At 44.5% G+C, this 25,203-nt stretch overlaps 1 protein-coding gene and 1 long non-coding RNA gene across 2 annotated transcripts in view; both read right to left on the reverse strand.

Annotated features, from left to right (window-relative positions):
• LOC309487746 overlaps positions 1-20,378 on the reverse strand; it is a 169,919-nt gene extending 149,541 nt beyond the window's left edge. Inside the window, exons 1-2 of the long non-coding RNA XR_014201915.1 lie at positions 19,640-20,378; positions 19,249-19,526 (exon numbers count right to left, since the gene is read on the reverse strand). This is a non-coding gene — a long non-coding RNA (uncharacterized lncRNA). The remainder of the gene's footprint in view (positions 1-19,248; positions 19,527-19,639) is intronic.
• A 1,131-nt stretch (positions 20,379-21,509) lies between these two features.
• LOC309487663 (E3 SUMO-protein ligase ZBED1-like) lies at positions 21,510-25,066 on the reverse strand. Its single transcript, XM_082155411.1, has 3 exons — positions 23,241-25,066; positions 23,034-23,148; positions 21,510-22,498 (listed from the first exon to the last, which is right to left on the reverse strand). Exons 1-3 carry the CDS (start codon positions 24,702-24,704, stop codon positions 22,155-22,157), a joined length of 1,923 nt encoding a protein of 640 aa, XP_082011537.1. The 5' UTR covers positions 24,705-25,066; the 3' UTR covers positions 21,510-22,154.
• Between the last annotated feature and the right edge of the window lie 137 nt (positions 25,067-25,203).

Genomic DNA, 25,203 nt, shown 5'->3' on the forward strand with positions numbered 1-25,203 from the left:
GCCCCTGTCATGAGAGTGGAGGTCGCCACCCTACTGGCGAAGGGTGCGATCGAGATTGTCCCTCCAGCCGAAATGAAGTCCGGCCTTTACAGCCCCTACTTCATTGTACCGAAGGCAGCGATCGACCTGAAGGACGCCTACTTCCATGTCTCCATTCTTCCTCGACACAGACCGTTCTTACGGTTTGCTTTCGAGGGGCAGGCATACCAGTACGCGGTTCTCAATTTCGGGCTAGCCCTGTCTCCTCGCGTCTTCACGAAGGTCGTCGAGGCAGCCCTTGTTCCTCTACGGGAACATGGGGTTCGCATCCTGAACTATCTCGACGACTGGCTGATCCTAGCTCACTCTCGAGATCAGGTTTGCGAACACAGGGACCTAGTGCTCCGGCACCTAGCTCGTCTGGGCCTTCAGGTCAACTGGGAGAAGAGCAAACTCTGCCCCGTGCAGAGGATCTCTTTTCTCGGTATGGAAATAGACTCGGTCGCCATGTGCGTGCAGCTTACGAGCGAGTGCGCGCAGTCTCTGCTGACTTGCCTTCGTCAATTCGAGGGCAAGAGTGCGGTCCCACTGAAACTTTTTCAGAGGCTCCTGGGGCATATGGCATCCGCAGCCGCAGTTACGCCGCTCGGATTGCTTCATATGAGACCGCTTCAGCTTTGGCTTCGCGATCGAGTCCCGAGGTGGGCATGGCAACACGGCACGCTCCGAGTCCCAGTGACTCCGGCCTGCCGTCAGACCTTCACCCCGTGGTCGAACCTCAGTTTTCTACGGGCCGGAGTGCCCTTAGAACGAGCTTCCAGGCATGTTGTTGTATCAACGGATGCCTCCACCACGGGCTGGGGCGCCATGTGCAATGGACATGCTGCCGCGGGCTCCTGGACAGGTCCCCAACGCCTTTGGCATGTCAATTGCCTCGAGTTGCTGGCTGTACGCCTTGCCCTGCACCGCTTCCGGGCGTTGCTCAGGGGTCAACACGTACTAGTCCGTTCAGACAATACCGCCACAGTAGCATACATCAACCGTCAAGGTGGTCTACGCTCCCGCCGTATGTCGCAACTCGCCCGCCACCTCCTCATATGGAGTCAGAAGCATCTGAGGTCGCTTCGAGCCATTTATATCCCGGGAGAGCTGAACCGTGCGGCCGACGAGCTGTCTCGGCTTCGGCCTCTCGCTGGAGAATGGAGACTCCATCCCCAGTCGGTCCAGCTGATTTGGGATCAGTTCGGGGACGCTCAGATAGATCTGTTTGCCTCCCACGACTCGTCCCATTGCGACCTGTTCTATTCCCTTACCGAGGGCACGCTCGGCACGGATGCACTGGCGCACAGCTGGCCGCGGGGCCCACGCAAGTATGCGTTTCCCCCAGTGAGCCTTCTTGCGCAGACTTTGCGCAAGATCAGGGAGGACGAGGAGCAGGTAATATTGGTTGCCCCGTATTGGCCCAACCGCACCTGGTTCCCAGAACTAGTACTCCTCGCGACAGCACCTCCCTGGCCTATTCCTCTGAGGAAGGACCTGCTTTCTCAGGGACGGGGCACCCTATGGCACCCTCATCCCGATCTTTGGAACCTCCACGTGTGGCTCCTGGACGGGACGAGGTAGGTTTGAGTACCCTACCACCAGCGGTGGTGGCTACCATCACTTCCGCTAGAGCATCGTCCACGAGACATGTCTATGCGTTGAAGTGGAACCTCTTCGTCAACTGGTGTTCTTCTAAACATCAAGAACCCACGAAATGCCCGATCAGTGTCGTGCTTTCCTTCCTGCAAGAAGGGTTGGAGCGAAGGCTGTCTCCCTCCACCCTGAAAGTGTATGTTGCCGCCATTGCCGCACATCACGACGCAGTCGAAGGTAAGTCCGTTGGAAAGCACGACCTGATCATCAGGTTCCTGAGAGGAGCGAGGAGACTGAATCCTCCTCGCCCTCCTCTCGTTCCCTCTTGGGACCTCTCAGTGGTTTTAACTGCCCTGCAGAGTGCTCCCTTTGAGCCTCTGCAATCAGTGGAGCTTAAGTTCCTGTCTATGAAGACAGCGCTCCTGGTTGCATTGGCCTCTATCAAGAGGGTAGGGGACCTGCAGGCATTCTCGGTTGACGAAGCGTGCCTGGAATTCGGGCCGGCTAATTCTCACGTGATCCTGAGACCCCGGCCTGGATATGTGCCCAAGGTTCCTACCACACCCTTTCGAGACCAGGTAGTGAACCTGCAAGCGCTGCCCTTGGAGGAGGCAGACCCAGCCTTGGCACTGCTCTGTCCAGTACGCGCCCTCCGTGCTTACGTAGACAGAACGCAGTGTTTCAGGACCTCTGACCAGCTCTTTGTCTGTCATGGTGGGAAGCTGAAGGGAAAGGCTCTCTCCAAGCAAAGGTTGTCTCACTGGATAGTGGACGCCATTGCTTTGGCTTACCAGCAGCAAGGTCGACCATGCCCCCTTGGTGTGACGGCCCACTCCACCCGGAGTGTGGCATCCTCTTGGGCTCTAGCGCATGGCGCCTCGCTAACAGACATCTGCAGAGCTGCAGGCTGGGCGACACCTAACACATTCGCGAGATTCTATAATCTCCGAGTGGAGCCAGTTTCTTCTTATGTACTCGCTTCAACTAGCCGGTAATAGATTCTGCTCAGGTGTCTTCGCTTGCTCGCCATTCCTCTCCACGGATGGGATACGTGCGATTATTCCTCAGGTGAGCCTCATAAGCCCTGAGTCTCCTCCAGCACTGACGATGTCAACGCCAGAGTTGCCACCGGCAGCTTTCGCGCTTGGCTAGGTGCCTCCATGTGCATGGTTACCCCTCTGGGCGACCCCCACATGTGTATTTCCACTGTAAGCCTCCTTGAGCATGTGTCTTTCCCTCGGCAAGCCACCTTGTCACCCCTGGGGTTGAAATATTCCACCTGTGGCTGGATACCCCAGTGTTCTCCATATGCAGCCCTCCGGGGTCATATGTGTATTCCAAGTCCCCCCCTTCGGGTTGGGCATGATTGCATATTTCCACTGAGATATGCTTCCCAGTGTACCTTGGTTTAATCCTGTGTTAAGTAGGAGTCCTTCGTCCGTGCCAGTCTCACGACAGGGAGCTCACACTTACGCAGGGCACTGGAAGACAGTCGAGAGGTGGCGTGATTTCACTGGGAACCCCATTCGTCGTCATCCGACGTAACTCGGAGTGACAACGAAAGGGAACGTCTCGGTTACGTATGTAACCCTCGTTCCCTGAGTAGGGAACGGAGACGTTACGTCTCCCTGCCACTTCCGCTGTACCGCTGGAACGCCTGAGTTCAGTCCCGGCTCCTCAGCGAAGACATATCTGCATGTTGCAGCGTACTTCCTTATATACCCCCAGGGTGGGGCGGAGTTACGCAATGCAAATTCCGCAGACCCATGGCATTTCATTGCCATAGGCTCGTTTTATATACTCGAAGATGACAGGCTTTCTAAGCGAAACCCCATTCGTCGTCATCCGACGTAACGTCTCCGTTCCCTACTCAGGGAACGAGGGTTACATACGTAACCGAGACGTTCTCGCTAGAAGAGGGAACGAGTATTGCGTAAGTTGCTTACGCTTCGGGTAAAGTCATCTTTTCTTGAGATATGAAGCCAAAAAATTATCCTTAATTTTTTATTGATTGTCAACGCAGTGCAGCAGCTGGCAGCTGGCAGACCTAGAGCAGGCTATCTAGCGCACTCATTGGCTGCTCTGCGGCAACTGCAGCAGCCTACCAGTGAGCCTGGCGTGACGTCGCACCCTCACGCGTCACAGCCCGCCAAAATGGGAGTGGCTTAGCGTATATAAGGAAGGCTCGGAGGCTGCTACCCTTGTTTTCGTCGACTGAAGCGAAATGAGCTCGTGGCGTGAGCACGGCGGGTTACGCAATACTCGTTCCCTCTGCGAGAGAGAACCGAGGTTATATTAGGTAACCGAGTATGTTCTCTTACGAGAGGTTCTCTCGTATTGCGTAATTTGCTTACGCTACGGGAACCCCTTGTCAACGCCATGCGCGCCGAGCATCCACTACATGAGTCCCAGGGGAAGCCCGGGGAACACAGATAAGTGGGAATCAGGCGGCCAACAGAGTGGGCCAGCACATGTTCATAAGCACACAGTAGGGGGTGCAGAGCAGCTCAGCCGGTCTGTACTGAACTTGACACGACCCTTTATAGTGCAGCTCAACCAGGAGAGCTAAATCGAGTAAGAGTAGCCCGTGCACGATTAATCTGGGCAGGGCATACACACGACTTAGACTAATAGAAGTTTAGCCTGCAAGGCGGGGACTTCCAGGTTGTAAAACCTAACAAATGTAGAGGGGGAGGCCCAGCCTGCCGCTGTACAAATGTCATGAATAGAAATCCCGCTGGACCAAGCCCACGATGAGGCCATGCCTCTGGTGGAATGAGCCCTGATGCCCATAGGGCACTGCAGGTTCTTAGACGCATAAGCTGCTGCAATAGCGTCCACTATCCATCTGGACAGACTGTGTTTCGAGGCGGCGAGACCCTTTGTGTGCCCTCCAAACGAAACGAAAAGCTGCTTTTGGAGGGCACACCAAGGGGGCCGCGGGGGATTCATCCTCCTGGCTCCTCTGAGGAAGTGGATGATGAACTCGTTCCTTCCTATTGCGTGGCCGTGCGTCGAGTCAGCGAAGGCTGCAATGGCCGCAACATACACTTTGAGCGTGGAGGGGGACCTGCCCATGTCCAGCAGCTCTTGAAGGAAGCAAAGCACCCACGAAACCCCACAAGTTTGTGGGTCTACATTTTTGACGGTGCACCATTTATTAAACACAGACCATTTAGGCGCGTAGAGCCGTCTCGTAGAGGGAGCTCTAGACTGCGTGATCGTGTTCACGACCCCTTCTGGCAAGTCAATGGGTATCCGTTGATTATCCATTCATGCAGAGACCAGCGCTCTGGATGAGGATGCCAGATCGAACCGCGGCTTGAGAGAACCACGGCCTCTTCTCACCGGGATCGGCCATGGGGCTGAGTCTGCCAGCCGCATTAACTCTGGGATCCACGTTTGGTTCTCCCAGCGCGGGGCTATAAGGAGCACTCCCTGATTCTCCCGATGACCTGTGGCAACAGTGAGATCGGGGGGAAAGCGTACAGTGGGCCGCTGGGCTAGCGCATCCTCGCTCCTTGAAAAGAACCTTGGGCAGTGAGCGTTGTCTTTTGACGCAAAGAGGTCGACTTTCGCTTTGCCGAAAAGGCAACCACAGTAACTGGACTGTCTGGGGATGCAAAGACCATTCCCACGGGGGAACATTGTCTCTGGACAGTCTGTCTGTACCATCGTTCAGGTGACCGGGCACGTGCGCGGCTCTCAGCGAGCGCAGTGAGTGCTGAGCCCAAATGAGGAGGCGTCCCGCCAGGGCGCAGAGAATTTTGGATCTGACACCACCCTGACAGTTCACGTAGGACACCACTGACATATTGTCCGTGCAGACTAGTACATGGTGGTCCCGCAGGTATGGGAGGAAGTGCTTCAACGCATTCTCTAACCCTAACCGTCATCATCTCTAGACAGTTTATGTGAAGGCGTTTCTCCCGGTCTGACCAGAGGCCATAGACCGGTCTTCCCTCGAAAAGAGCCCCCCAAACTAGGTTGGAGGCGTCTGTCGAGATCATTTTCCGGTGCGAGATGACTCCCATTGTCACTCCCAACTGGTACCATTCGGCTGCCAACCAGGGCTGCAGGGCTGAAACGCAGCCCTGATTCACACTGATTCGTGAGCCGCCGGCAGTCCAGGCTCGGTGAGGCACTCGCGCTTTCAGCCAGCATTGTAGTGGGCACATGCGCAGTAAGCCCAGCTGGAGCACTGCTGCAGCTGAGGCCATGTGGCCCAACATTTTCTGAAACGTTTTCAGAGGAACCCGACTGCCCTTCTGGAAAGACACGGTGAGATGTCGAAAACGGCGCACGCTGTGTCGACAATCTGGCCGTCATAGCCACCGAGTCCAGTTCTATTCCCAGAAAGTAGATTGACTGACGGGGCAGTAATGAGCTCTTGGTCCAGTTGACCGAGAGACCCAGGCTTTCCAGATGGCTGAGAAGCGCTGTTCTGTGAGATATGAGCTCTATTTCTGACTGCGCCAGTATCAGCCAGTCGTCCAAATAGTTCAAGATTCGCATACCCTGTTTTTAACATTATGTGAATTAAAAAAAAAATTTGTTTAGACTCGCACAGACATCAAGAATCATCATAGAATGTATTTTATTCCTGTAAGTTTCAATATTTTCATTTCCTTTAGGTTAAATACCTGAACATCAGAAGTGTGTCTAAGAATGCAGCAGAGAGCATTGATGTCAGAGGCACAGAGATGGACCTGAGCGAAGCATATAACACTGATCAGACTGGAGCCGTAAGAATACATTTGTGGAGAACGACACAATCCCTGCAGTCACTGTCAGTTCCACCTACACACTTACACACATGACAACCAGAACATCTGAGGGGACATTCTCTCTGAATACCACAAAGAACACTGTGATGAAAAAACTGCAGATATGGAAGACACTGACACCAACTACAAAGCAGAAATATCAGATAAAGATGAGAAATATCAGTCCACACACTCCGAAGTCAGCGCAGTTTAAGTCTCTGGGAATGGGAATGCCCCGTGTGTCACGGTTCGCGGGTTTGCATGTTCATTCTGTGTGTACTGCTCTGATCTGATTGCCTATCAGCGTCAGCTGTGCTGACGAGTGATCAGATCAGTCGCAGGTGTGTCTCGTTTATGAGTCCTATATGTAGTGCTGTGTTTGTCAGGTTCAGTGTCAGATCGTTGTTTGCTGGTACTCTGTCTGCTTCATGTTTCTGTGCAGTTCCTTGTCCAGTTTCTCACAGATATCCTGTGTCTCTCTGTCAGCCATTGTTCTGCCTGTTGAGGATTCGTTCTTCACTTCAGTCACCCTCATCTGTCCAGGAATTGAGGTTCAGCCCACTGCAGTCCTGCGCTGCTAAGGACCTACTGTCAACCAGAGTTTTCACCAGCTGTCCTGTTTATTCATATTGCTGTTTACAATAAACCTCATTTATTATTCACAACTGGATCTTGTGATTTCGTGACCTGACACCATGTGCCGCAAGCCCCAAGTAGACTTCATCAGCAAGGCTCAGACTCATCGTTGAGGCGACTGCAGATTGGATCAAACAATAAGCTGCTACACATCAACATCAAGAGCCACGATGTGTTTAGATTCTGACACAAAAGGTGTCAGTGGCAAATGCCGTAATCTCGACCTATCTTAATCATCTCAGCCTAGACGCTGGTCTTTTGGAAGACCACTTCCTACAAGGTGTCCCATTTAAAGTCACTCATACATGTAGTTTTATTAGGCAAGCAATGGGATCTACACAACAAACGTCTCCACAAATTCCCAGTACCAGTACCAAAGGAAATCCTGCCTGCTCTTCAGCCTCAAACATTCCAGGTATGTGTCCGACAGATAAAGCTATAGCTACGTTCACTGTCTGAAAGCATTAAGAGGACATTAAGCAGACTTACTGATCTACTAATAAAGCTGTTAGCCCAAATTTAGACCATATCTCCTCCTAGACATTCAAAGCTACATCCACAAAACTTGGATCAGACCTTCAGACTGGTCTGACTCTAGTAGCTGTATCTTACAGTTTTTATAAACCAACTATCAAAACCAAGAAGAAAAAAAATATCAACAGACTTTCAATGAGAGGGTTAACACTTTTGTAAATTAAATATTGTGCATTTAAGCTGTCTATTACTATAGCAAAGCTATTGTCCCACATTTGCCTGTATCATTTATCTCTCATCTCTGGATATCATCTGTCTCATCTCTGGATATCATCTGTCTCATCTCTGGATATCATCTGTCTCATCTCTGGATATCATCTGTCTCATCTCTGGATATCATCTGTCTCATCTATGGATATCATCGGTCTCATCTCTGGATATTGTTATGATGAGACGTATTGTGTATGGTGTCGCTCTCTCTTTTTCTCTCTCTCTCGCTCTGTCACTCACATAGGTTGCACCTCCCTAATTGAACGTGTCGAGAATGTGCCCCGTGGTTGGTCAACCTGGAACTGCGCGTCTTTCAAAAAAGAGGAAGAGGAGTGGATCCGGCAGAGAGAGAAAGGGGACTGTTGTTCATTCATAGCGCTGTTGTTGAAACTGTTGTTGTGTTGTTGGAAAGAGAAATATCTCCGTGCAGTGACTTAAATACTGTGCTATTTATTGTCCTTTTACTTTATCCCCGTTTGTTGTTCTTTTTCTATTTTTTTTTTTAAGCGTTCTGTGAACGTTTTTTCTTTTAACACTCAACGTGTCTGAGTGATTCGTTCCTTATTATAATTATAGTAAATGTCACTACTTCAGCACAGAAGCCGTAGGGGTTGGGGTGCCACTTTTGCTTTATTGTGAACAAACGTTTTCTCCTGTTTTTGGCTAGTAAGGGAGTCAGTTCAGTCTGTATTTTTGTTTTCTTTTTCTTTGGTAGGATAATAAGTTTTCTCTAAAAAAAGGTAGATTGAATTTTGTTTGTTATTTTGGCTTTCTCAACCCTGAAGTTAATTTGCTTCTTTTTGATATCTTGTGCTGCTGTTTTCCAATTTGAGCAGCTTGTTTCAAAGTAATAAAAGAGAAAGAAACAAGAAGTCAGTTGTATCGGAAGTTTTTTTTTTTTTATGTTATTCTCCTGGACCCTAGACCTGGGACGTAACAATATCATCTGTCTCATCTCTGGATATCATCTGTCTCATCTCTGGATATCATCTGTCTCATCTGTCTCATCTCTGGATATCATCTGTCTCATCTCTGGATATCTCATCTCTGGATATCATCTGTCTCATCTCTGGATATCATCTGTCTCATCTGTCTCATCTCTAGATATCATCTGTCTCATCTCTGGATATCATCTGTCTCATCTCTGGATATCTCATCTCTGGATATCATCTGTCTATGGCAAGCCGTTTTAACATTTAATCATTTAAACCGACTAGTCTCTATTTTCATGCTACTAGTACTTATTTTTTAGATACTAGTATCTATTCCATTAAGTACTAGTACTTATTCATTAGCTACTAGTGCTTATTCTTTAGGTACTAGTGCTTATTCTTTAGATACTAGTGCTTATTCTTTAGGTACTAGTACTTATTCTTTAGGTACTAGTGCTTATTCTTTAGATACTAGTGCTTATTCAATAGATACTAGTGCTTATTCAATAGATACTAGTACTTATTCATTAGATACTAGTGCTTATTCAATAGATACTAGTACTTATTCAATAGATACTAGTACTTATTCATTAGATACTAGTACTTATTCATTAGCTACTAGTGCTTATTCTTTAGGTACTAGTGCTTATTCTTTAGATACTAGTGCTTATTCAATAGATACTAGTACTTATTCATTAGATACTAGTACTTATTCATTAGTTACTAGTACCTATTAAATAGATACTAGTACTTATTCATTAGATACTAGTACCTATTAAATAGATACTAGTACTTATTCAAACAGTGACTAGTAACTATTATTTTGTTACTAGTAACAAATAAAAAATTTTGCCATTGACTTCTATGGGGATCTGTCATTCAGATATCAACTATTCAGTTCTGACTAGTATGTATTCCAATTGTGACCAGTACATATATATTAGATACTAGTAGTTATTTATTAGGTACTAGTACTTATTTTTTAGATACTAGTACCTATTAGTAGTATGTATAGGACGGCAAGTGTCAAAATGATTAATGACTTTGACCTTTGACCTTTTGACAGGTTGAACTTCCGGTGACCTTTATGATTGATGGGTTGAACTTCCTTTATGAGGTCATGGGATTAACCTTTGGCCTATCGATCATGTGGTTTGACAGTTGCTTTTGCCCCGGTGACCTAGCTAGTCCTAAATCATAGTTTTGACGGAAAGTTTTGACCTATTTAACTAGAACAGATGTTTTGACGGTCGGTGTCATGTTATATGTGTGTGTGTGTGTCTGGTTATATGGTATGTGTCAGGCGTCCCCGGCATCGCCACCCACCCTCGCATTCCAGAGCATCGGGCACTGACATCTGAACATGTGCTGTTCGGTCACTGTGAAGTGTATGTCACACAAAAACACATTCTATCCTTTATATTCTATCCTTTGTATAATTTATAGAATATAATTGATATGATCTAAAATAAACTAAGCTTGAAAACATTCAGTTTTTAAAAGTATATAAATATCTTATTGATCCAATTGTTTTAGCTGAATATAAAATAATTATCTTACATAAAACATTCAATCCTTTATATTCAATGCTTTATATAATCTAAATTATATAATCTAAAAAACTAAAGTTGAAAACATACTGTTCTTTAAAAGTGTATAAATGAAATGGTTATAAAAAATATCTTGCTAAAGCGTATATAATGAAATGCTTGTAAAAAGAATAAAAATAAAATTCATCTTACATTTTAGAGAGAGTTGAAGAAGTAGCTCCTAACACATCATTGTCCATACGAATGGGTCACAAAAATAATTAAGCTAAAGTTGAAAAAAATATTCTGTTTTTTTAAAAATATATAATGAAATACTTATAAAATCTACAGAACCAAGTATTTCAGTTTACTGAATTCATATAGTCATTCCTGAATGACCTCACACTGTCTCAAAACATGGGGAGCGCGCCTCTAATGTATGTGTGTCAAAAAGTAAAGGAGCCGTGTGTGTGTGTGTGTGTGTGTGTGTGTGTGTGTGTGTGTGTGTGTGTGTGTGTGTCTCTGCGCGCGCCCCCCTTTGCATGTGAGCTCTGACAAATGAAACAGGACCCCACTCCACATTCCTGAGCACGGTGAAAGTGAGAATAATGTTTTATATTTCACACCATAATATAAAATAAATATCTTACTAAATATCTACTGAAACCAATTATTTTAGTTTTAGATAATCAAAAGATAAATAAAAATCATCTTACTTTATTTTAGAGAGTTGAATAAGCTCTTAACACATCAATGCCCATACCATTGATGTCCACAAAAAATGCAATGTATGAAACGGGTTCACGGAAATAAAAAATCATCTTACGTGTTTAGAAATCAGGGCCCTCTGGCCTCTCTTTACACCAGCGGGGCTCTAACGAATGGGTTCACAATATTGTTTTACACAACTTTTCATATAGTCACAAAAATTCATATAGTCATTTCTGAATGACCTCACACTGCCTCAAAACATAGGGAGCACGCATCTATGTATGTGTGTCAAAGCAGTAAAGGAGCCGCGCGCGTGTCTGTGTGTCTATGCGCGCGTCCTCTGCTTTCTGACATTCCCCTCCTTCTGCTCCTCCACATTCCATAGGTAACAGTGAAACTGTGAAGTGTATCTCACACCAACTAAAGTTGAAAAAACATTCTGTTCTTTATAAGTATATAAATGAAATGGTTATACAAATATCTACTGAAACCAATTGTTTTAGATAAACAAAAAGAATAAAATCCATCTTCCAATAACACATTCTATTCTTTAAAAGTATATAAATAATATAATATAAAATCACAGAGTGGTTCTCTCTCTCTCTCATTTAAAAGCATAACCTTAAAAGTTTAAATCAAATATTTAAAGTTTCAATACATTCATATCTTCTATTTATCTTTTAGAAGACTTATGTATGATATAAATGATTTTGTTTAACGGTGACCTAAAGTATAATTGTTATTAAACAATGTCTGTTCAAAAACTTTAGATTGTTGAAAAACTGTACTTAGTCATCTTATATCTCATTTATATGAAAAGATTCAATCAGCATTTTTTGTCCATGCGGGGGTTTCAATTGTACCGTAACTGCATATTCTATCATGTACACCTAAACACAGAAAACTACATTTTCAAAAAATGAAATAAATAAGTAAATAATTTAATATCATTTTGCGCACACACACGGTTCTAAAAAATAAACTAATTTCTATTTTAAATTAAAAAAAATAATAAAAAAAAATATATATATATATACACACATATAACCAATAAATAATAAAATATACTACTAAAATGTAAACAAAGTTTTAGCTAAATAAATAAGTATATAAATAAAAACACCTTACATTCCTGAGGTGAGAGAGGGGTTTCCTATTATCAGACTAACTGAAGTTGAAAAACATTCTATTCTTTAAAAGTATATCAATTAATTGTTTATAATATAAAATCACATCAATTAATTGTTTATAATATAAAATCACAGAGTGGTTCTCTCTAACATAATGATTTTTGTACCGTAACTGCATATTCGATCATGTACACCCTAAACATGTACACACATGATACTTCGATCATGTACACCATCACAGAAAACTACATTTTTTTTAAAAATGAAATAAATAAATAATTTAATAAAATGTAAACAAAGTTTTAGCTAAATAAAAATACCTTACATTTCCAGAGAGGCGAAGTAGTTCTTTATGCAATGATAAAAACAATCCAAAAAAGCAAATAGTTTAAGTTGTCCTATAACAGCCCCAGACCCTCCCGGTGATAAACTACAGTGTGAACTGAAGCTTCAGGATATAGGGCGACATACCAGAGTCTCGGGGGGACAATGTCACAGTAAATCTAGTCTGCATTTCAGAGCATACTACATCCAGAGTTTATACTAAATTCATTTAAAAGCATAACCTTAAAAGTTTAAATCAAATCTTTAAAGTTTTATTAAAACCATATCTTCTATTTATCTTCTTAGAAGACTTAGGTATTATTGTTACTAAACAGCGTCTGTTCAAAAACTTTAGATTGTTGAAAAACTGTGCTTAGATCATAGATCTTTTGTCCATACAACATGTTTGTCACAATGTTTTGTTGTTGTTGTATTGTTTTTAAGAAATCCGAGGACTTCACATTGCTCTTATTTAGACAAAGTTGTATCATTTGGAAAATCACCACACAATTTGAGAGACGCAATGTGTGATAAGTAAAGTTGGTCTTGAGCGAATATTTAATCTTACTGGTAGCGATGATCTATTACACGCATAAGATCATTTTTACTTGTATCTCCCGAACTACCCTTAATCAGTGCGGAAACACACAAGGTGAAACCCTTTACTGAGAATATACTATCGGTTATCTACTCAAAATATATGTAGAAGTTTAAAATGCTAGCATTTGTTGATGGTGGTCGCATGAACAGACTTTGGGGAGAGCTATAGCAGAAAGCATGCCCTTTGACCTCCTCAATTTTGGAGTCCTCCCAAAAGAATTTCTCCCATCTAGCGATTCTCCCATCTACTCGCTTTTTGCAACTTTGGTAAATGTGCCAAGAAGCTATGACAACATGTCTTCCAATAGCACATCATCGAGTTTAACTATACATGTTCTACCGTTATGCTGCCTATATAATGATTTACACGGCCAAGCAATGAAAAAAGCTTGTCATTTAGACCGTAACTTTGACTTACCTGTCGAGAAGAAAGCAGGCAACTTCCCTTTCAAAGTCTTTCTCCTTCATTAGCTCTTTCCACCTGGGAAAAGCTATCCCGATATTTATTTACATCCCGATCAATTAAATTTCTGCTTTTTGGCGACGAGGATTCCTTCTCCTGCATAACTTTGATCCTGCATAATAATTTATCGTGCAGTGCAGCCTTTCAAATGTGCCGGGGGCAGTATTTTCAAATTTTCATCCAGGCTGCCCGGGTTCGACTCCCGGTACGGGAAGACAATTTTTTTATATATTGCCAACAAAATTCAAGTTATTCAAGTTCATCAATAATCATTTATAGTCTTAGAGGCCTACACGAACTGCAGAAACAAGCAGAAGATATGTAAAAACTCATAAATGCTGTTTCAGTACTGAATCATTTTCACAAATACAATTATATTGAATTCAGAAAATTTCACTATGGAATATTTACTTTATCTATCATAATTTCAATTTAGCATGTCATCATCTCATAATTATGACGCATTGTCATAATTTTAATTTCAACTTTTTAAGTCATAATTTCGACTTGTCATAATTTACAATTTTTGTCAATTACGCCTTTTTAATGTAATACTTAAAACGGTTTTAAGTCATAATTTGGTTGTTGACTATAGTAGTTGTAACGGTCACCAGCTGGAGTGCCCTTGAGAGCCACCAGAGGGCACTCCACACCGGACTATCATATTCACTCACAGACTACAATTCCCATCCTGCATCTACCTGGACTGATTACTTCATACACCTGCACTGATTACACACACACCTGCACCTCATTCACACACACATAAAAGCCACTTCCACACTCCACTTCTCTGCGAAGTATTGCATTGCCCCGGCGTACAATTTCTGAGCGGTTATTCCTGTGTTTGCTGTTCTCGTTTACTGACCTTGGACTGTGTATCTCGACTCCTGATTGTTCTCTGCCTGCCTTTACCCGGATCGCTAATTGGACTTTGCCTTTTGCTGCCTGCCCTGACTTCTGCCTGTGACCCCGATCTTCTCTGTGTTCTCTCCGTTTTTCTGTCTGCTGTTGTTTTACCCTGCCTGTCTGACCACTCTAAATAAAGCTGCAAATGGATCCCTCCTCGTCCGCTGCATCATTACAGAATACTTCACCACTACAAGGATCCAGTGGCTTTCCCTGTGAATATCGGCCAGGTTTGGACAATGCACTAATGTTATTAACCCTTAAGCAGGGCTCTCGATCACTCGAGGATTATATCCAAGAGTATTTAGATCTTGCCTACTATTCTGATATGCCGGATTGTGTACTCATAGATTTCTTTTATGAGGGCATTAATCTGCCGCTCAGATCACGTTTAATCCGTGAGGGTCCCCGTTCATCTCTCAGTCAGTTTATGAACTATGCCTTGTTGACTGTTGGTTCAGCGTTCACCGTGGGAGGCGCAGAGGAATGCACCATTACTTCCGCGCCGGTAATGGCAGCCGCACCAGAGTCTTATCACGTCTCAACAGATCTTCCAGAGCCTTGTCACTTCTCAGCAGATCTTCTAGAGCCTCGTTACGTCTTAGCAGAATTCCCAGAGCCCTCTACTGCTGAGGGGGCGTTTCCAGAGACTGTTCCCGTCACGCCAGCCATCAAGCTAGTCACCGGATCGGTCTATTATCGTCCAGGACTGGTATCCAGTGTGGCCGATTCCCCGCTGAGGTCTGTACGTGTTGCCATAAGGGCCATCGTGCAGGAGTCTCGTCCCGCTGAGACTATCCTGCATAAATCATGTTTCACCGAGACCTTCCTGCCTGAGTATCTTCCTGCCGAGCCAGCACTTCACGCCAGTCCAGTCGAGCCTGCACTTCACGCCAGTCCAGTCGAGCCTGCACTTCACGCCAGTCCAGCCGAGCCCGCACTTCACGCCAAATCTGCTGAGACCAAAGCAGTATGCGTCATGCCCGCCACGTCTGTGACAGCAAGCGTCATGCCCGCCAGCACAAAGCCTTCACCGCTGGTCCTGCCCAGCACAAAGCCTTCACAGCTGGTCCTGCCGCCCAGCACAGAGCCCTCTTTGTCGCTGGTCCTGCCCAGTTCAAAGCCCTCTTCGCCGTTGGTCCTGCCCAGCTCAGAGCCCTCTTCGCCGCTGGTCCTGCCCAGCTCAGAGCCCTCAGAGCCGCTGGTCCTGTCCAGTTCAAAGCCCTCTTCGCCGCTGGTCCTAACCAGTTCAGAGTCCTCTTCGCCGCTGGTCCTACCCAGTTCAAAGCCCTCGCTGCCGCTGGTCCCGTCAAGCTCAGAGCGCACTGATCCTGATCCAGAGCCAGAGCTTCACGTCAGTCCTGCCGAGCCAGAGCCAGAGCTTCACGTCAGTCCTGCAGAGCCAGAGCTTCACATCAGTCCTGCCGAGCCAGAGCCAGAGATTCACGTCAGTCCTGCCGAGCCAGAGCCAGAGCTTCACGTCAGTCCTGCCGAGCCAGAGCCAGAGATTCACGTCAGTCCTGCCGAGCCAGAGCCAGAACTTCACGTCAGTCCTGCCGAGCCAGAGCCAGAGCTTCACGTCAGTCCTGCCGAGCCAGAGCTTCACGTCAGTCCTGCCGAGCCAGAGCTTCACGTCAGTCCTGCCGAGCCAGAGCTTCACGTCAGTCCTGCCGAGCCAGAGCTTCACGTCAGTCCTGCCGAGCCAGAGCTTCACGTCAGTCCTGCCGAGCCAGAGCTTCACGTCAGTCCTGCCGAGCCAGAGCTTCACGTCAGTCCTGCCGAGCCAGAGCTTCACGTCAGTCCTGCCGAGCCAGAGCTTCACGTCAGTCCTGCCGAGCCAGAGCTTCACGTCAGTCCTGCCGAGCCAGAGCTTCACGTCAGTCCTGCCGAGCCAGAGCCTCACGTCACGTCCGCCCGTCCAGAGTCTCGTCCCACCGAGACTGAATCTGTTCCTGAGCCTGAGCCTGAGCCTGATACTGAGCCTGAGCCTGAATCTGTTCCTCTTCCTCTTTCCACGCCTGTGTCTTCGGACAAGATGGCCGACTCCACGCCTGTGTCTTCGGACAAGATGGCCGACTCCACGCCTGTGTCTTCGGACAAGATGGCCACCACCGAGCCAGTGTCTCAGGACAAGATGGCCACCACCGAGCCAGTGTCTCAGGACAAGATGGTCTCCACCGAGCCAGTGTCTCAGGACAAGATGGTCTCCAACGAGCCAGTGTCTTCGGACAAGATGGCCCCCGCTGAGCCGGTGTCTGTCCCTGAGCCGGTGTCTGTTCCTGTTCCTGAACCAATGGCTGTTCCTGTGCCATGGTCACCACCCTGGCCTCCCGAAGGGTCGTCGCCTCCTGAAGGGTCTCCACCCTGGCCGCCCGAGGGGTCTTCACCGCCGTGGCTGCCCGAAGGGTCTTCGCCCTGGTTGCCTGCACAGCCTGCTCCGCCCTGGTCGCCTGCACAGCCTGCTCCGCTCTGCCCTTTCCGTATTACCGCAGTCTCAAGGTCCTCTTCCGCTCCACGGACCTGGCCCTGGCCCCCTGGCCCTGGCCCCCGGATCCGCCTCCGGGCCACCTCCCACCTGGACAGTTTTTGAGCGTCTGGAAGCCGCTCTTTGGGGAGGGGCTATGTAACGGTCACCAGCTGGAGTGCCCTTGAGAGCCACCAGAGGGCACTCCACACCGGACTATCATATTTACTCACAGACTACAATTCCCATCCTGCATCTACCTGGACTGATTACTTCATACACCTGCACTGATTACACACACACACCTGCACCTCATTCACACACACATAAAAGCCACTTCCACACTCCACTTCTCTGCGAAGTATTGCATTGCCCCGGCGTACAATTTCTGAGCGGTTATTCCTGTGTTTGCTGTTCTCGTTTACTGACCTTGGACTGTGTATCTCGACTCCTGATTGTTCTCTGCCTGCCTTTACCCGGATCGCTAATTGGACTTTGCCTTTTGCTGCCTGCCCTGACTTCTGCCTGTGACCCCGATCTTCTCTGTGTTCTCTCCGTTGTTCTGTCTGCTGTTGTTTTACCCTGCCTGTCTGACCACTCTAAATAAAGCTGCAAATGGATCCCTCCTCGTCCGCTGCATCATTACAGTAGTGTTGCACCTGCATGCCCACTAACTCGCTTGTGAGAGTCAGAGGGCCCTATCTTGCACCCAGCGCAAGTGACTTTGTACACCGACGCATGTATCATTCCTATTTTGCACCCGCGCAAAGCGGACTTTTCCCTCCACAGAAGCACGTCGGTTAACTAAGAAATACACTTGCGCTCCCGGGGGCGGTTCAGCGCAAAGAGGAGGCGTGTTCCGGCGCAAACGTTCCTTCTTGCTATTTTGCAGGTTTAGAAAACAATTGCGCCACTAACCAGGAAAAAATAGTTTAAAGTCAGTGGCGCGTTGCGCATGTTATTCATAGGCTATTTTAAGGGCGCATGCTTGGCCATAATCAATGTAGCGTGTGCACAACGCGCACTTTGATTCTCTCATCTACACAGAAGCAGCAGTTTTCATTTTTGCAAATCATACATTATTACGATAGATAGATAGATAGATAGATAGATAGATAGATAGATAGATAGATAGACAATTTATTATAAAAGCATACATCTAGCTTACACATTTACCCAAATTAACCGAAGTTAATTTGGGTGGGTTTCTCCATTTCAATGTAACTTCTCTCTTTTACGGCCGTGACGAGAGCGTTGCTCTCCTTGGCTGTGAACCGCTGCTGGCGCGCGCCTGGCAAATCCGCCGTTACAATAGCAATCCGCTATGGAAAAAGCGCATCTGCTCTTAAAGGGAATGTGAGATGACGCTCTGATTGGTTTATTTCACGTTACGCCCAAACCACACCTATGAATAATGAAGCTACTTCAGACCAACCCATTTTAGATTTGCGCCTGGCGCAAGAGTCATTTATCCCGCCGGGAAAATAGCAACAGCGCCGAGACCCGCCCACAAAGTTACTTGCGCTTTGCGCTTTGACACTTGCGTTTCAGATCGTTAAAATAGGGCCCAGATGTGTAAAGTAAACTCTCATTAGTGTTAGTAGAGTATTAGTGGACTGGTAGGGTTAGTAGAGTATTAGTGGACTGGTAGGGTTAGAATAAGTAATATTAGAATCAAATATCTGTTGGGGGGCATCACAATAAAGAGTTAATGTTTAATGAGTTAAATGACAACATACCATTTTTCAACCGAGCGAATCTGCACATGAGAGGCCTTCAGAAGTCATAACTTCAGGGGTAGGTCAGTTGGCGAAAACACTGCGTGTGTAAAAATCAAATACTGTATTACAGTTTTTAAAGTTAGAATAAAAAGTTAAGTGTCACAAAGTATGGCACAAGGCCATTAACTTGTTCTTTTTGCTTATTTCTACAAATATCAACCTGATAAATATGGACTGAATACACGATTAAACAAGATCATTTTTAAGAAAAAAGAAAAAACAGTGGTTTGAAATACAACTAAACCATGATAATGTTTAGTTTAGAAGTGTATGGCTAAGTTTCAGGCATAGTGCAACCACGCAATGTTAGATTTCTCTAATCTCTAATTCATCTCACTCACAACGCACAACTTTGTAAATAAACATTTTCAAACTGTAATTATACCATATTTTATTCATATTATGTTGATTTAAAGCTTTTTGTTTGTTATTAACTAATACCTACTAACATCCGGCACAATCTGACCCTAACATCTGACCCCAAATAAACAGATAATGCAATGTTCGCAATCTACAGTTTGATATTCTCCTACTTAGTATCTTTGGGTGTATCTGTGGCTGTATTTTGTCACACCATAGTGATGCAAAGTTCCACACCCTATAGACTACAAAAAAAATACTTATACATAAATATATATAACATACACAAATCATTTCTTAACTAAGCAACTGTTTCTTAAATGATCAGACACTCACCGCACTGATGATAACATCACCATATATTGTCTTTTCTACCATGATTGTAGTAACTATTGTCCCACCATTCTTCTGGTCAATTGTGAAGTTAAGCTGATTAGGGTTCTGAATTAATGGCTGTCCGAATGATGTAGAATTATTATGCCGTCGTTGCGGAAGGTTGTTAGGCTGATGATTTGTCATGTTTCCAGAATGTGTTTGAATGCTCAGCGTTTGAATGTCACCATCTGTTACAAAAATGAACAATTAAATACACAACCAAAACCATGTAAACATTATAGTAAAGCTTATTGAGAAACATATTGACTACTAACAAAGTAAATTATAAATCTTTTCCTACGTTTGATATTCTTTTTTCTGATTTTTTTCACTATGGACTTGATCCTTTTTAATGCTGTTTTCTCTCCATATTTATTCTGTAGTTCCTCTACTGTGTCTTCCAACCTCCCTGTTGTTCTTCTCCATGTTAACCAAAGACAAACAGTTAGAAGAATAAAATGTATGTACAGCAAAAATAAAGTTAACATAAAATAAACACATTCATACACCAGTTCAAAGTCAATGAACCGGCTGATGCTGCAGTGTTAGAGCACATGATGGACGGTGAGCAGACGCACAGCAGGTTAAAGGTGAACTAAGTAACTTTTTTTACCTTAACTGAACAGCTTCGGAGTCATTGGAATGGTTATATTACTTATTTCGGGTTGAATGGTGGTCGTTTCGCACCCCCCTGGTGCCCGTGAGCGGAAAATACGCACTTGCAACTTTGAGCCGGCGGGCCGCCGGCCGCTGCGTCAGGAAGTCTCGCGTGATATCAGGTCTCGCGATGTAAACAATTGCTTTACGGCCAAAAGAAATCTGCTAAAATGCGGTCATTATTGCGCTCCCTCACGCTGTCCGAACCCGAATGAAGAAGACGTTTGAAAGAACGTCCCATCTGCTTTGATGTCGTTGATCTACTAGCGTCTGGTGTCTGAGAATCACCAACGAGTTTTTACAACAGTGTTGTCAAATATCTATTCCGAAGCTGTGGGGGGAGCTCTAGCGAGAAACCTGCGAGCAAAAAGCGAGAATACAGCGAAGAAGTCCCGAAGCTACTGAGTGCTGCTTTAAACCAGAGTTAAATCAATAGTCTATGTTAGGACAATAGTATCTGAAAATTGCTGATAACGGTCATTAAGTACGAGATAAGGTGCAAGTAGCTAAACTAAACATTTCATATTTGACAGAAATGTTTTGAGAAATGTTAAACAACGACAAAAATAATCAACTTTTTCTAATTTCACCATTTTGAACTTAAAATAGGTCTATATAATACATGGGATTTAATGTGAGAGGAGAAGAAACAAGCCATTTTCATCATATTAGGCATAAGATTAATAATGAATGGTTACATATTGTGAATTAATTTAATAAACATATTTACCTAACATTCATAGCCTTCAGGAAATTAAGGCTAGACAAAGTTCCTTTTTGTGGACAAAGTGAACTTTGGAGCGCTTAAAAGTGTGGGGCTCAAAAATAAGTGTCATTTGGAACTCTTTTATCAAAAAATATGTTGATAATGATTAGTTATGCCAAATGATAGTTTGGCATGTATGGGATTGTGTGTCCATATGCTAGTGAGAGAGAAATACTTTTATTATAGAAATACCTTTTTTATTCTAATCTTTAATTCTTTAATTCTTCTGCTCAAGTACTTCTTGATGAGTTTCTTCTGTATTAAACAGCGAATCTTCTCAGTCAGATCGTCGCAAGATCTCAGGAATCCTCTCACACTGCTCGTGTTCACGCGCTCCATCGCTGCACTTGTGTGTATGACTCAAACGATTCAAACTTCCATAATGCGCGCCATAACAACAGCGCGGAGATGTGAAGCTTTTCCTGATGACAATCCCCTACATTCTACACAACGACTGGAGTCGTAAAAAGATTTATAATTTACTTTGTTAGTAGTCAATATGTTTCTCAATAAGCTTTACTATAATGTTTACATGGTTTTGGTTGTGTATTTAATTGTTAATTTTTGTAACAGATGGTGACGTTCAAACGCTGAGCGTTCAAACACATTCTGGAAACATGACAAATCATCAGCCTAACAACCTTCCGCAACGACGGCATAATAATTCTACATCATTCGGACGGCCATTCATTCAGAACCCTAATCAGCTTAACTTCACAATTGACCAGAAGAATGGTGGGACAATAGTTACTACTAGGGTTGGGCATCTAAGGTATAATGCCGATCCAATATGCATCTCGATACAAAGTATCCGATCCGATATATTAACGATACACTTGTGGCATTTTGCGATGCAATACGATACGATTCACAGTCATATCACGATACGATGTGATAATTCAGCACTATCTAATTAGATCAAGTTTATGTGGTGATGTGAAAGAGGATGCGGTGCCATTGAATGAGTTTGATTATTTATTAACCAAGTAAAACAAAGACCTTTTTTTACAAACTGGCTTTTCTCTCAGAGCCTGAGTGTCGGTTTACAGTAGAGGGCCATTTTAGAACACATGGCACATCTTAAGTATTTCCAAGATAAACAGAAGGTATAAGTGCAATATATATTTAAAAAAAAAAGTGCACTCTTTCAACAGAAAGAAGGCTTACCATTGCACAACAAGAATTGTGATTTCACTTTTCAGCTATGAAAATAAGCTTTACAAAGAGATATTTTGCCACTGAATATTCAAAACTTAACGTTGTGAACTAGCAGTGTTATGCTGCTTTTACTTTGAAACATCACTGTCACTGTAAACAACAGGCTAATAAAATAAAATTCTAAATAAAATAAAAAAGCCTTTTAGAATAGTGCACATTGGTCAGTCACCTTCAGTTAAAGGTTTTTCTTCAGAAATATTAACTGATCAACATGATCAGGGTGAAGCAAGCTACGCTGAGCTGTAACTATGTCTCCAGCTGTGCTGAAAACTCTTTCAGCTGGTACGCTTGTTGCTGGGATGGACAGATACCTCTTTGCTAAAGCTGATAGTAGTGGAAGATCTACTTGCAGTCTCCACCACTGCAACACATCCCCATCCAAACCTAAAGTGTCCCTTTCTCTATATTTTAAGATTTCATCCTTAGCTTTCTCCCTGATGGTCTTTGCTGGTGGTCTTGCACTCAGGAAATCTCCAAACATCTGGTCCATGGCAGTCTTTTTCTTTGGAGGGGCATCATCTACAGAAGAGGGCAGAGGAGAGGCTCATCAGTTGTGCTAAAAATATTCCTTTCATTTACAATCTGAAAATTACTTCACTTTATTACATGGCTTGGTTGAATTCAAATGTAGAATGCGGTCTGTTATTTCTTGATAACAGACTGCTGCGAAGTATAACAGACCGTTGCCATGAAAAACAGAGCGTTGCTATGAAAAACAGAGCGTTGCTATGGACGCAACCGTAGAGACAGAACGGACTATTTTCTTTAGCGGAAGCAATACAATCGTTTTTAAATCAATAAACTCCTTTTTAAATCAATATTTTGTGTCAAATTATTTATTTAATTGGTAGGTAGCCATGTAATAAGCGGGATAATGTATAGGGAGGCGGTTGTTATAGCGAATAATATCCCCTTCAGGCTGATTCAAGAGCCGTTCAGCCTGTCTGGGTTGTTATTCGCTATAACAACCGCCTCCCTATACATTATCCCATACATATTGAATCTTCACTACATACTTCTGTACATTTCTGGCATTGTCACCATTTAAACCAACCTGTCTTGTCCTCTTTGGAAGGGCTTTTGTCGCCTTCTGTTTCAGCTGTCTGGTCCTCTTCCAGTGTGCCTGTTGCCTGGTCTTCATTCGGCATTGCTGTGTCACTGACCTCTTCCTTAAAAATGCATAAACATGTAAAATAATGCATATTCATCATATATTATTTGTTCTAAACTGCAATAACAATCTTACTTTAAATGTTCTTACCTCTCCATTCATCTGTACCACCTCTGTTGTTATCTTCATGAATACCATATCCTTGGCATCACTGTCATCCAGAAAAGCCAGGTCTTTAAAACGCGGGTCAAGTGCTGAGGCACAGTGGAGAGTGCCTTCAAGATATGTATAACGGCCATCAAAGTCCTGCCTGAATCTGTCTTTCATATGGGAAATAACCTCTAGATCACTCTCATCTGGTTGGAATTGTCTCTGCAATTTGGCTTGGATTGGAGAGATAATGGAGATGGTGGGATTTTTTTCCTCAATGAGGAGTTTGGTTGCCACTTTCAGAGGTGACATTAATTTGATGATCTCTGGGATCAGTGTCATGTCATCTTCTGTCAAACTGGCCATAGCCTCACGCCTCTTTATCTTCCTGGACAGCAGGGTGTTCAGCACAGCAGGCTGCTGCTCCCAGAAACGCTCCAACATGTCGAGGGTACTGTTCCATCTGGTGGAAACGTCATGGATGAGCTTGTGGTTGGGCAGGTGTAACTGGGTCTGTATTTCACGCAGAACGTCAGTTGCCTTGGGGCTTTTGTGGAAAAAGGAGACAAGCTTCCTAACTTTCACCACCAGCTCAGAGACAGTGTCCACCTTAAAGGCTTTTTGAGATGCCAAATTCAATGTGTGGGCGATGCATCTCACGTGTGGGTCCATTTTGGCACCAGCACCAGCCAGGATCATGTTTCTGGCGTTATCTGTGACTAACGCGGGGCTCTTCTCTTCGATCTTCCACTCACGGCAAACATCCTGAAGTAAAATGGCTAGATTATTCCCTGTGTGAGCCTCGTTGAACACTCTGGTCTGCAAAACATGGTTTTTGAGAACCCACCCGTCATCTATGTAGTGTGCTGTGACCGTTACATATGATGCTGTAGCGCACGATGTCCAACCGTCCACTGTTACAGCAACTCTATGGGCTTTGTGTAGAGACTCCTCTATCTCTCTTCTGACTTTGTCGTACAGAGCAGGAATCTGTTTATCGGAGAATAGCTTTCGGTTTGGTATTTTATAACGAGGCTCCAAAACACGGAGGAGGTGTTTAAAACCTTCGTTCTCCGTGACACTATAGGGCTGAATATCTTTGCAGATGAACAATGCAATAGCATCTGTTATTGCCGTACAGCGCGCGGAATTGTTAGCAAGCGGGGCATGGAAAAAACTTTCAATACTTTTCTCACCACTTTTGGAGCTGGTAGCTACAGGTGAATCAGAGCAGGAGACAGAGAATGCAGGGGCACTGGCAGATGCTTCCACAACAACACCGTGGCGCCGCTTCAAGTGAGATATCAGATTAGTCGTACTGCCCGTGTATTTTACAGATGCGCGGCACATTTTACAAATTGCATCTGTCTTGTCAAGTCGTCCGTCTTTCTTGTAAAATCCATAGTGTTTCCAAACTTTAGATTTAAAACTCAGTGGAGAATAAATTATCTCGGCATCCGACATGTTTACTCTTCGCGCTTCCTGACAACTAACGTTACCTTTGGCCGCATCACTGGCTTCATCCGCGCAGCTGATACATTGAGTTGTAGTGTACACATCCGCAAGTCCGTTGCTTAGGCCTACTTTATGTAGGTCGATTAAATTATGTGCCAAAAACAAGTTGACAACACTTGTTAATAAATAAAGAAATACATTCTGTTTTAAAAGGATAAGCTATATCTCGGAAAAACCGATGCATCTCGCAAAAACCGATGCATCTCGATTTGCTTCCAAAATTTCATTCATTCTCTGCTGCTCTACCGATGCACTCGCATCGTGCACGAGCATGACCGCGTATCGATACATATCGGTTAATCTTCCCATCCCTAGTTACTACAATCATGGTAGAAAAGACAATATATGGTGATGTTATCATCAGTGCGGTGAGTGTCTGATCATTTAAGAAACAGTTGCTTAGTTAAGAAATGATTTGTGTATGTTATATATATTTATGTATAAGTAT

Source organism: Leuciscus leuciscus (genome assembly GCF_965113295.1).
Source record: "Leuciscus leuciscus genome assembly, chromosome: 23".
NCBI classification, from domain to species: domain Eukaryota; kingdom Metazoa; phylum Chordata; class Actinopteri; order Cypriniformes; family Leuciscidae; genus Leuciscus; species Leuciscus leuciscus.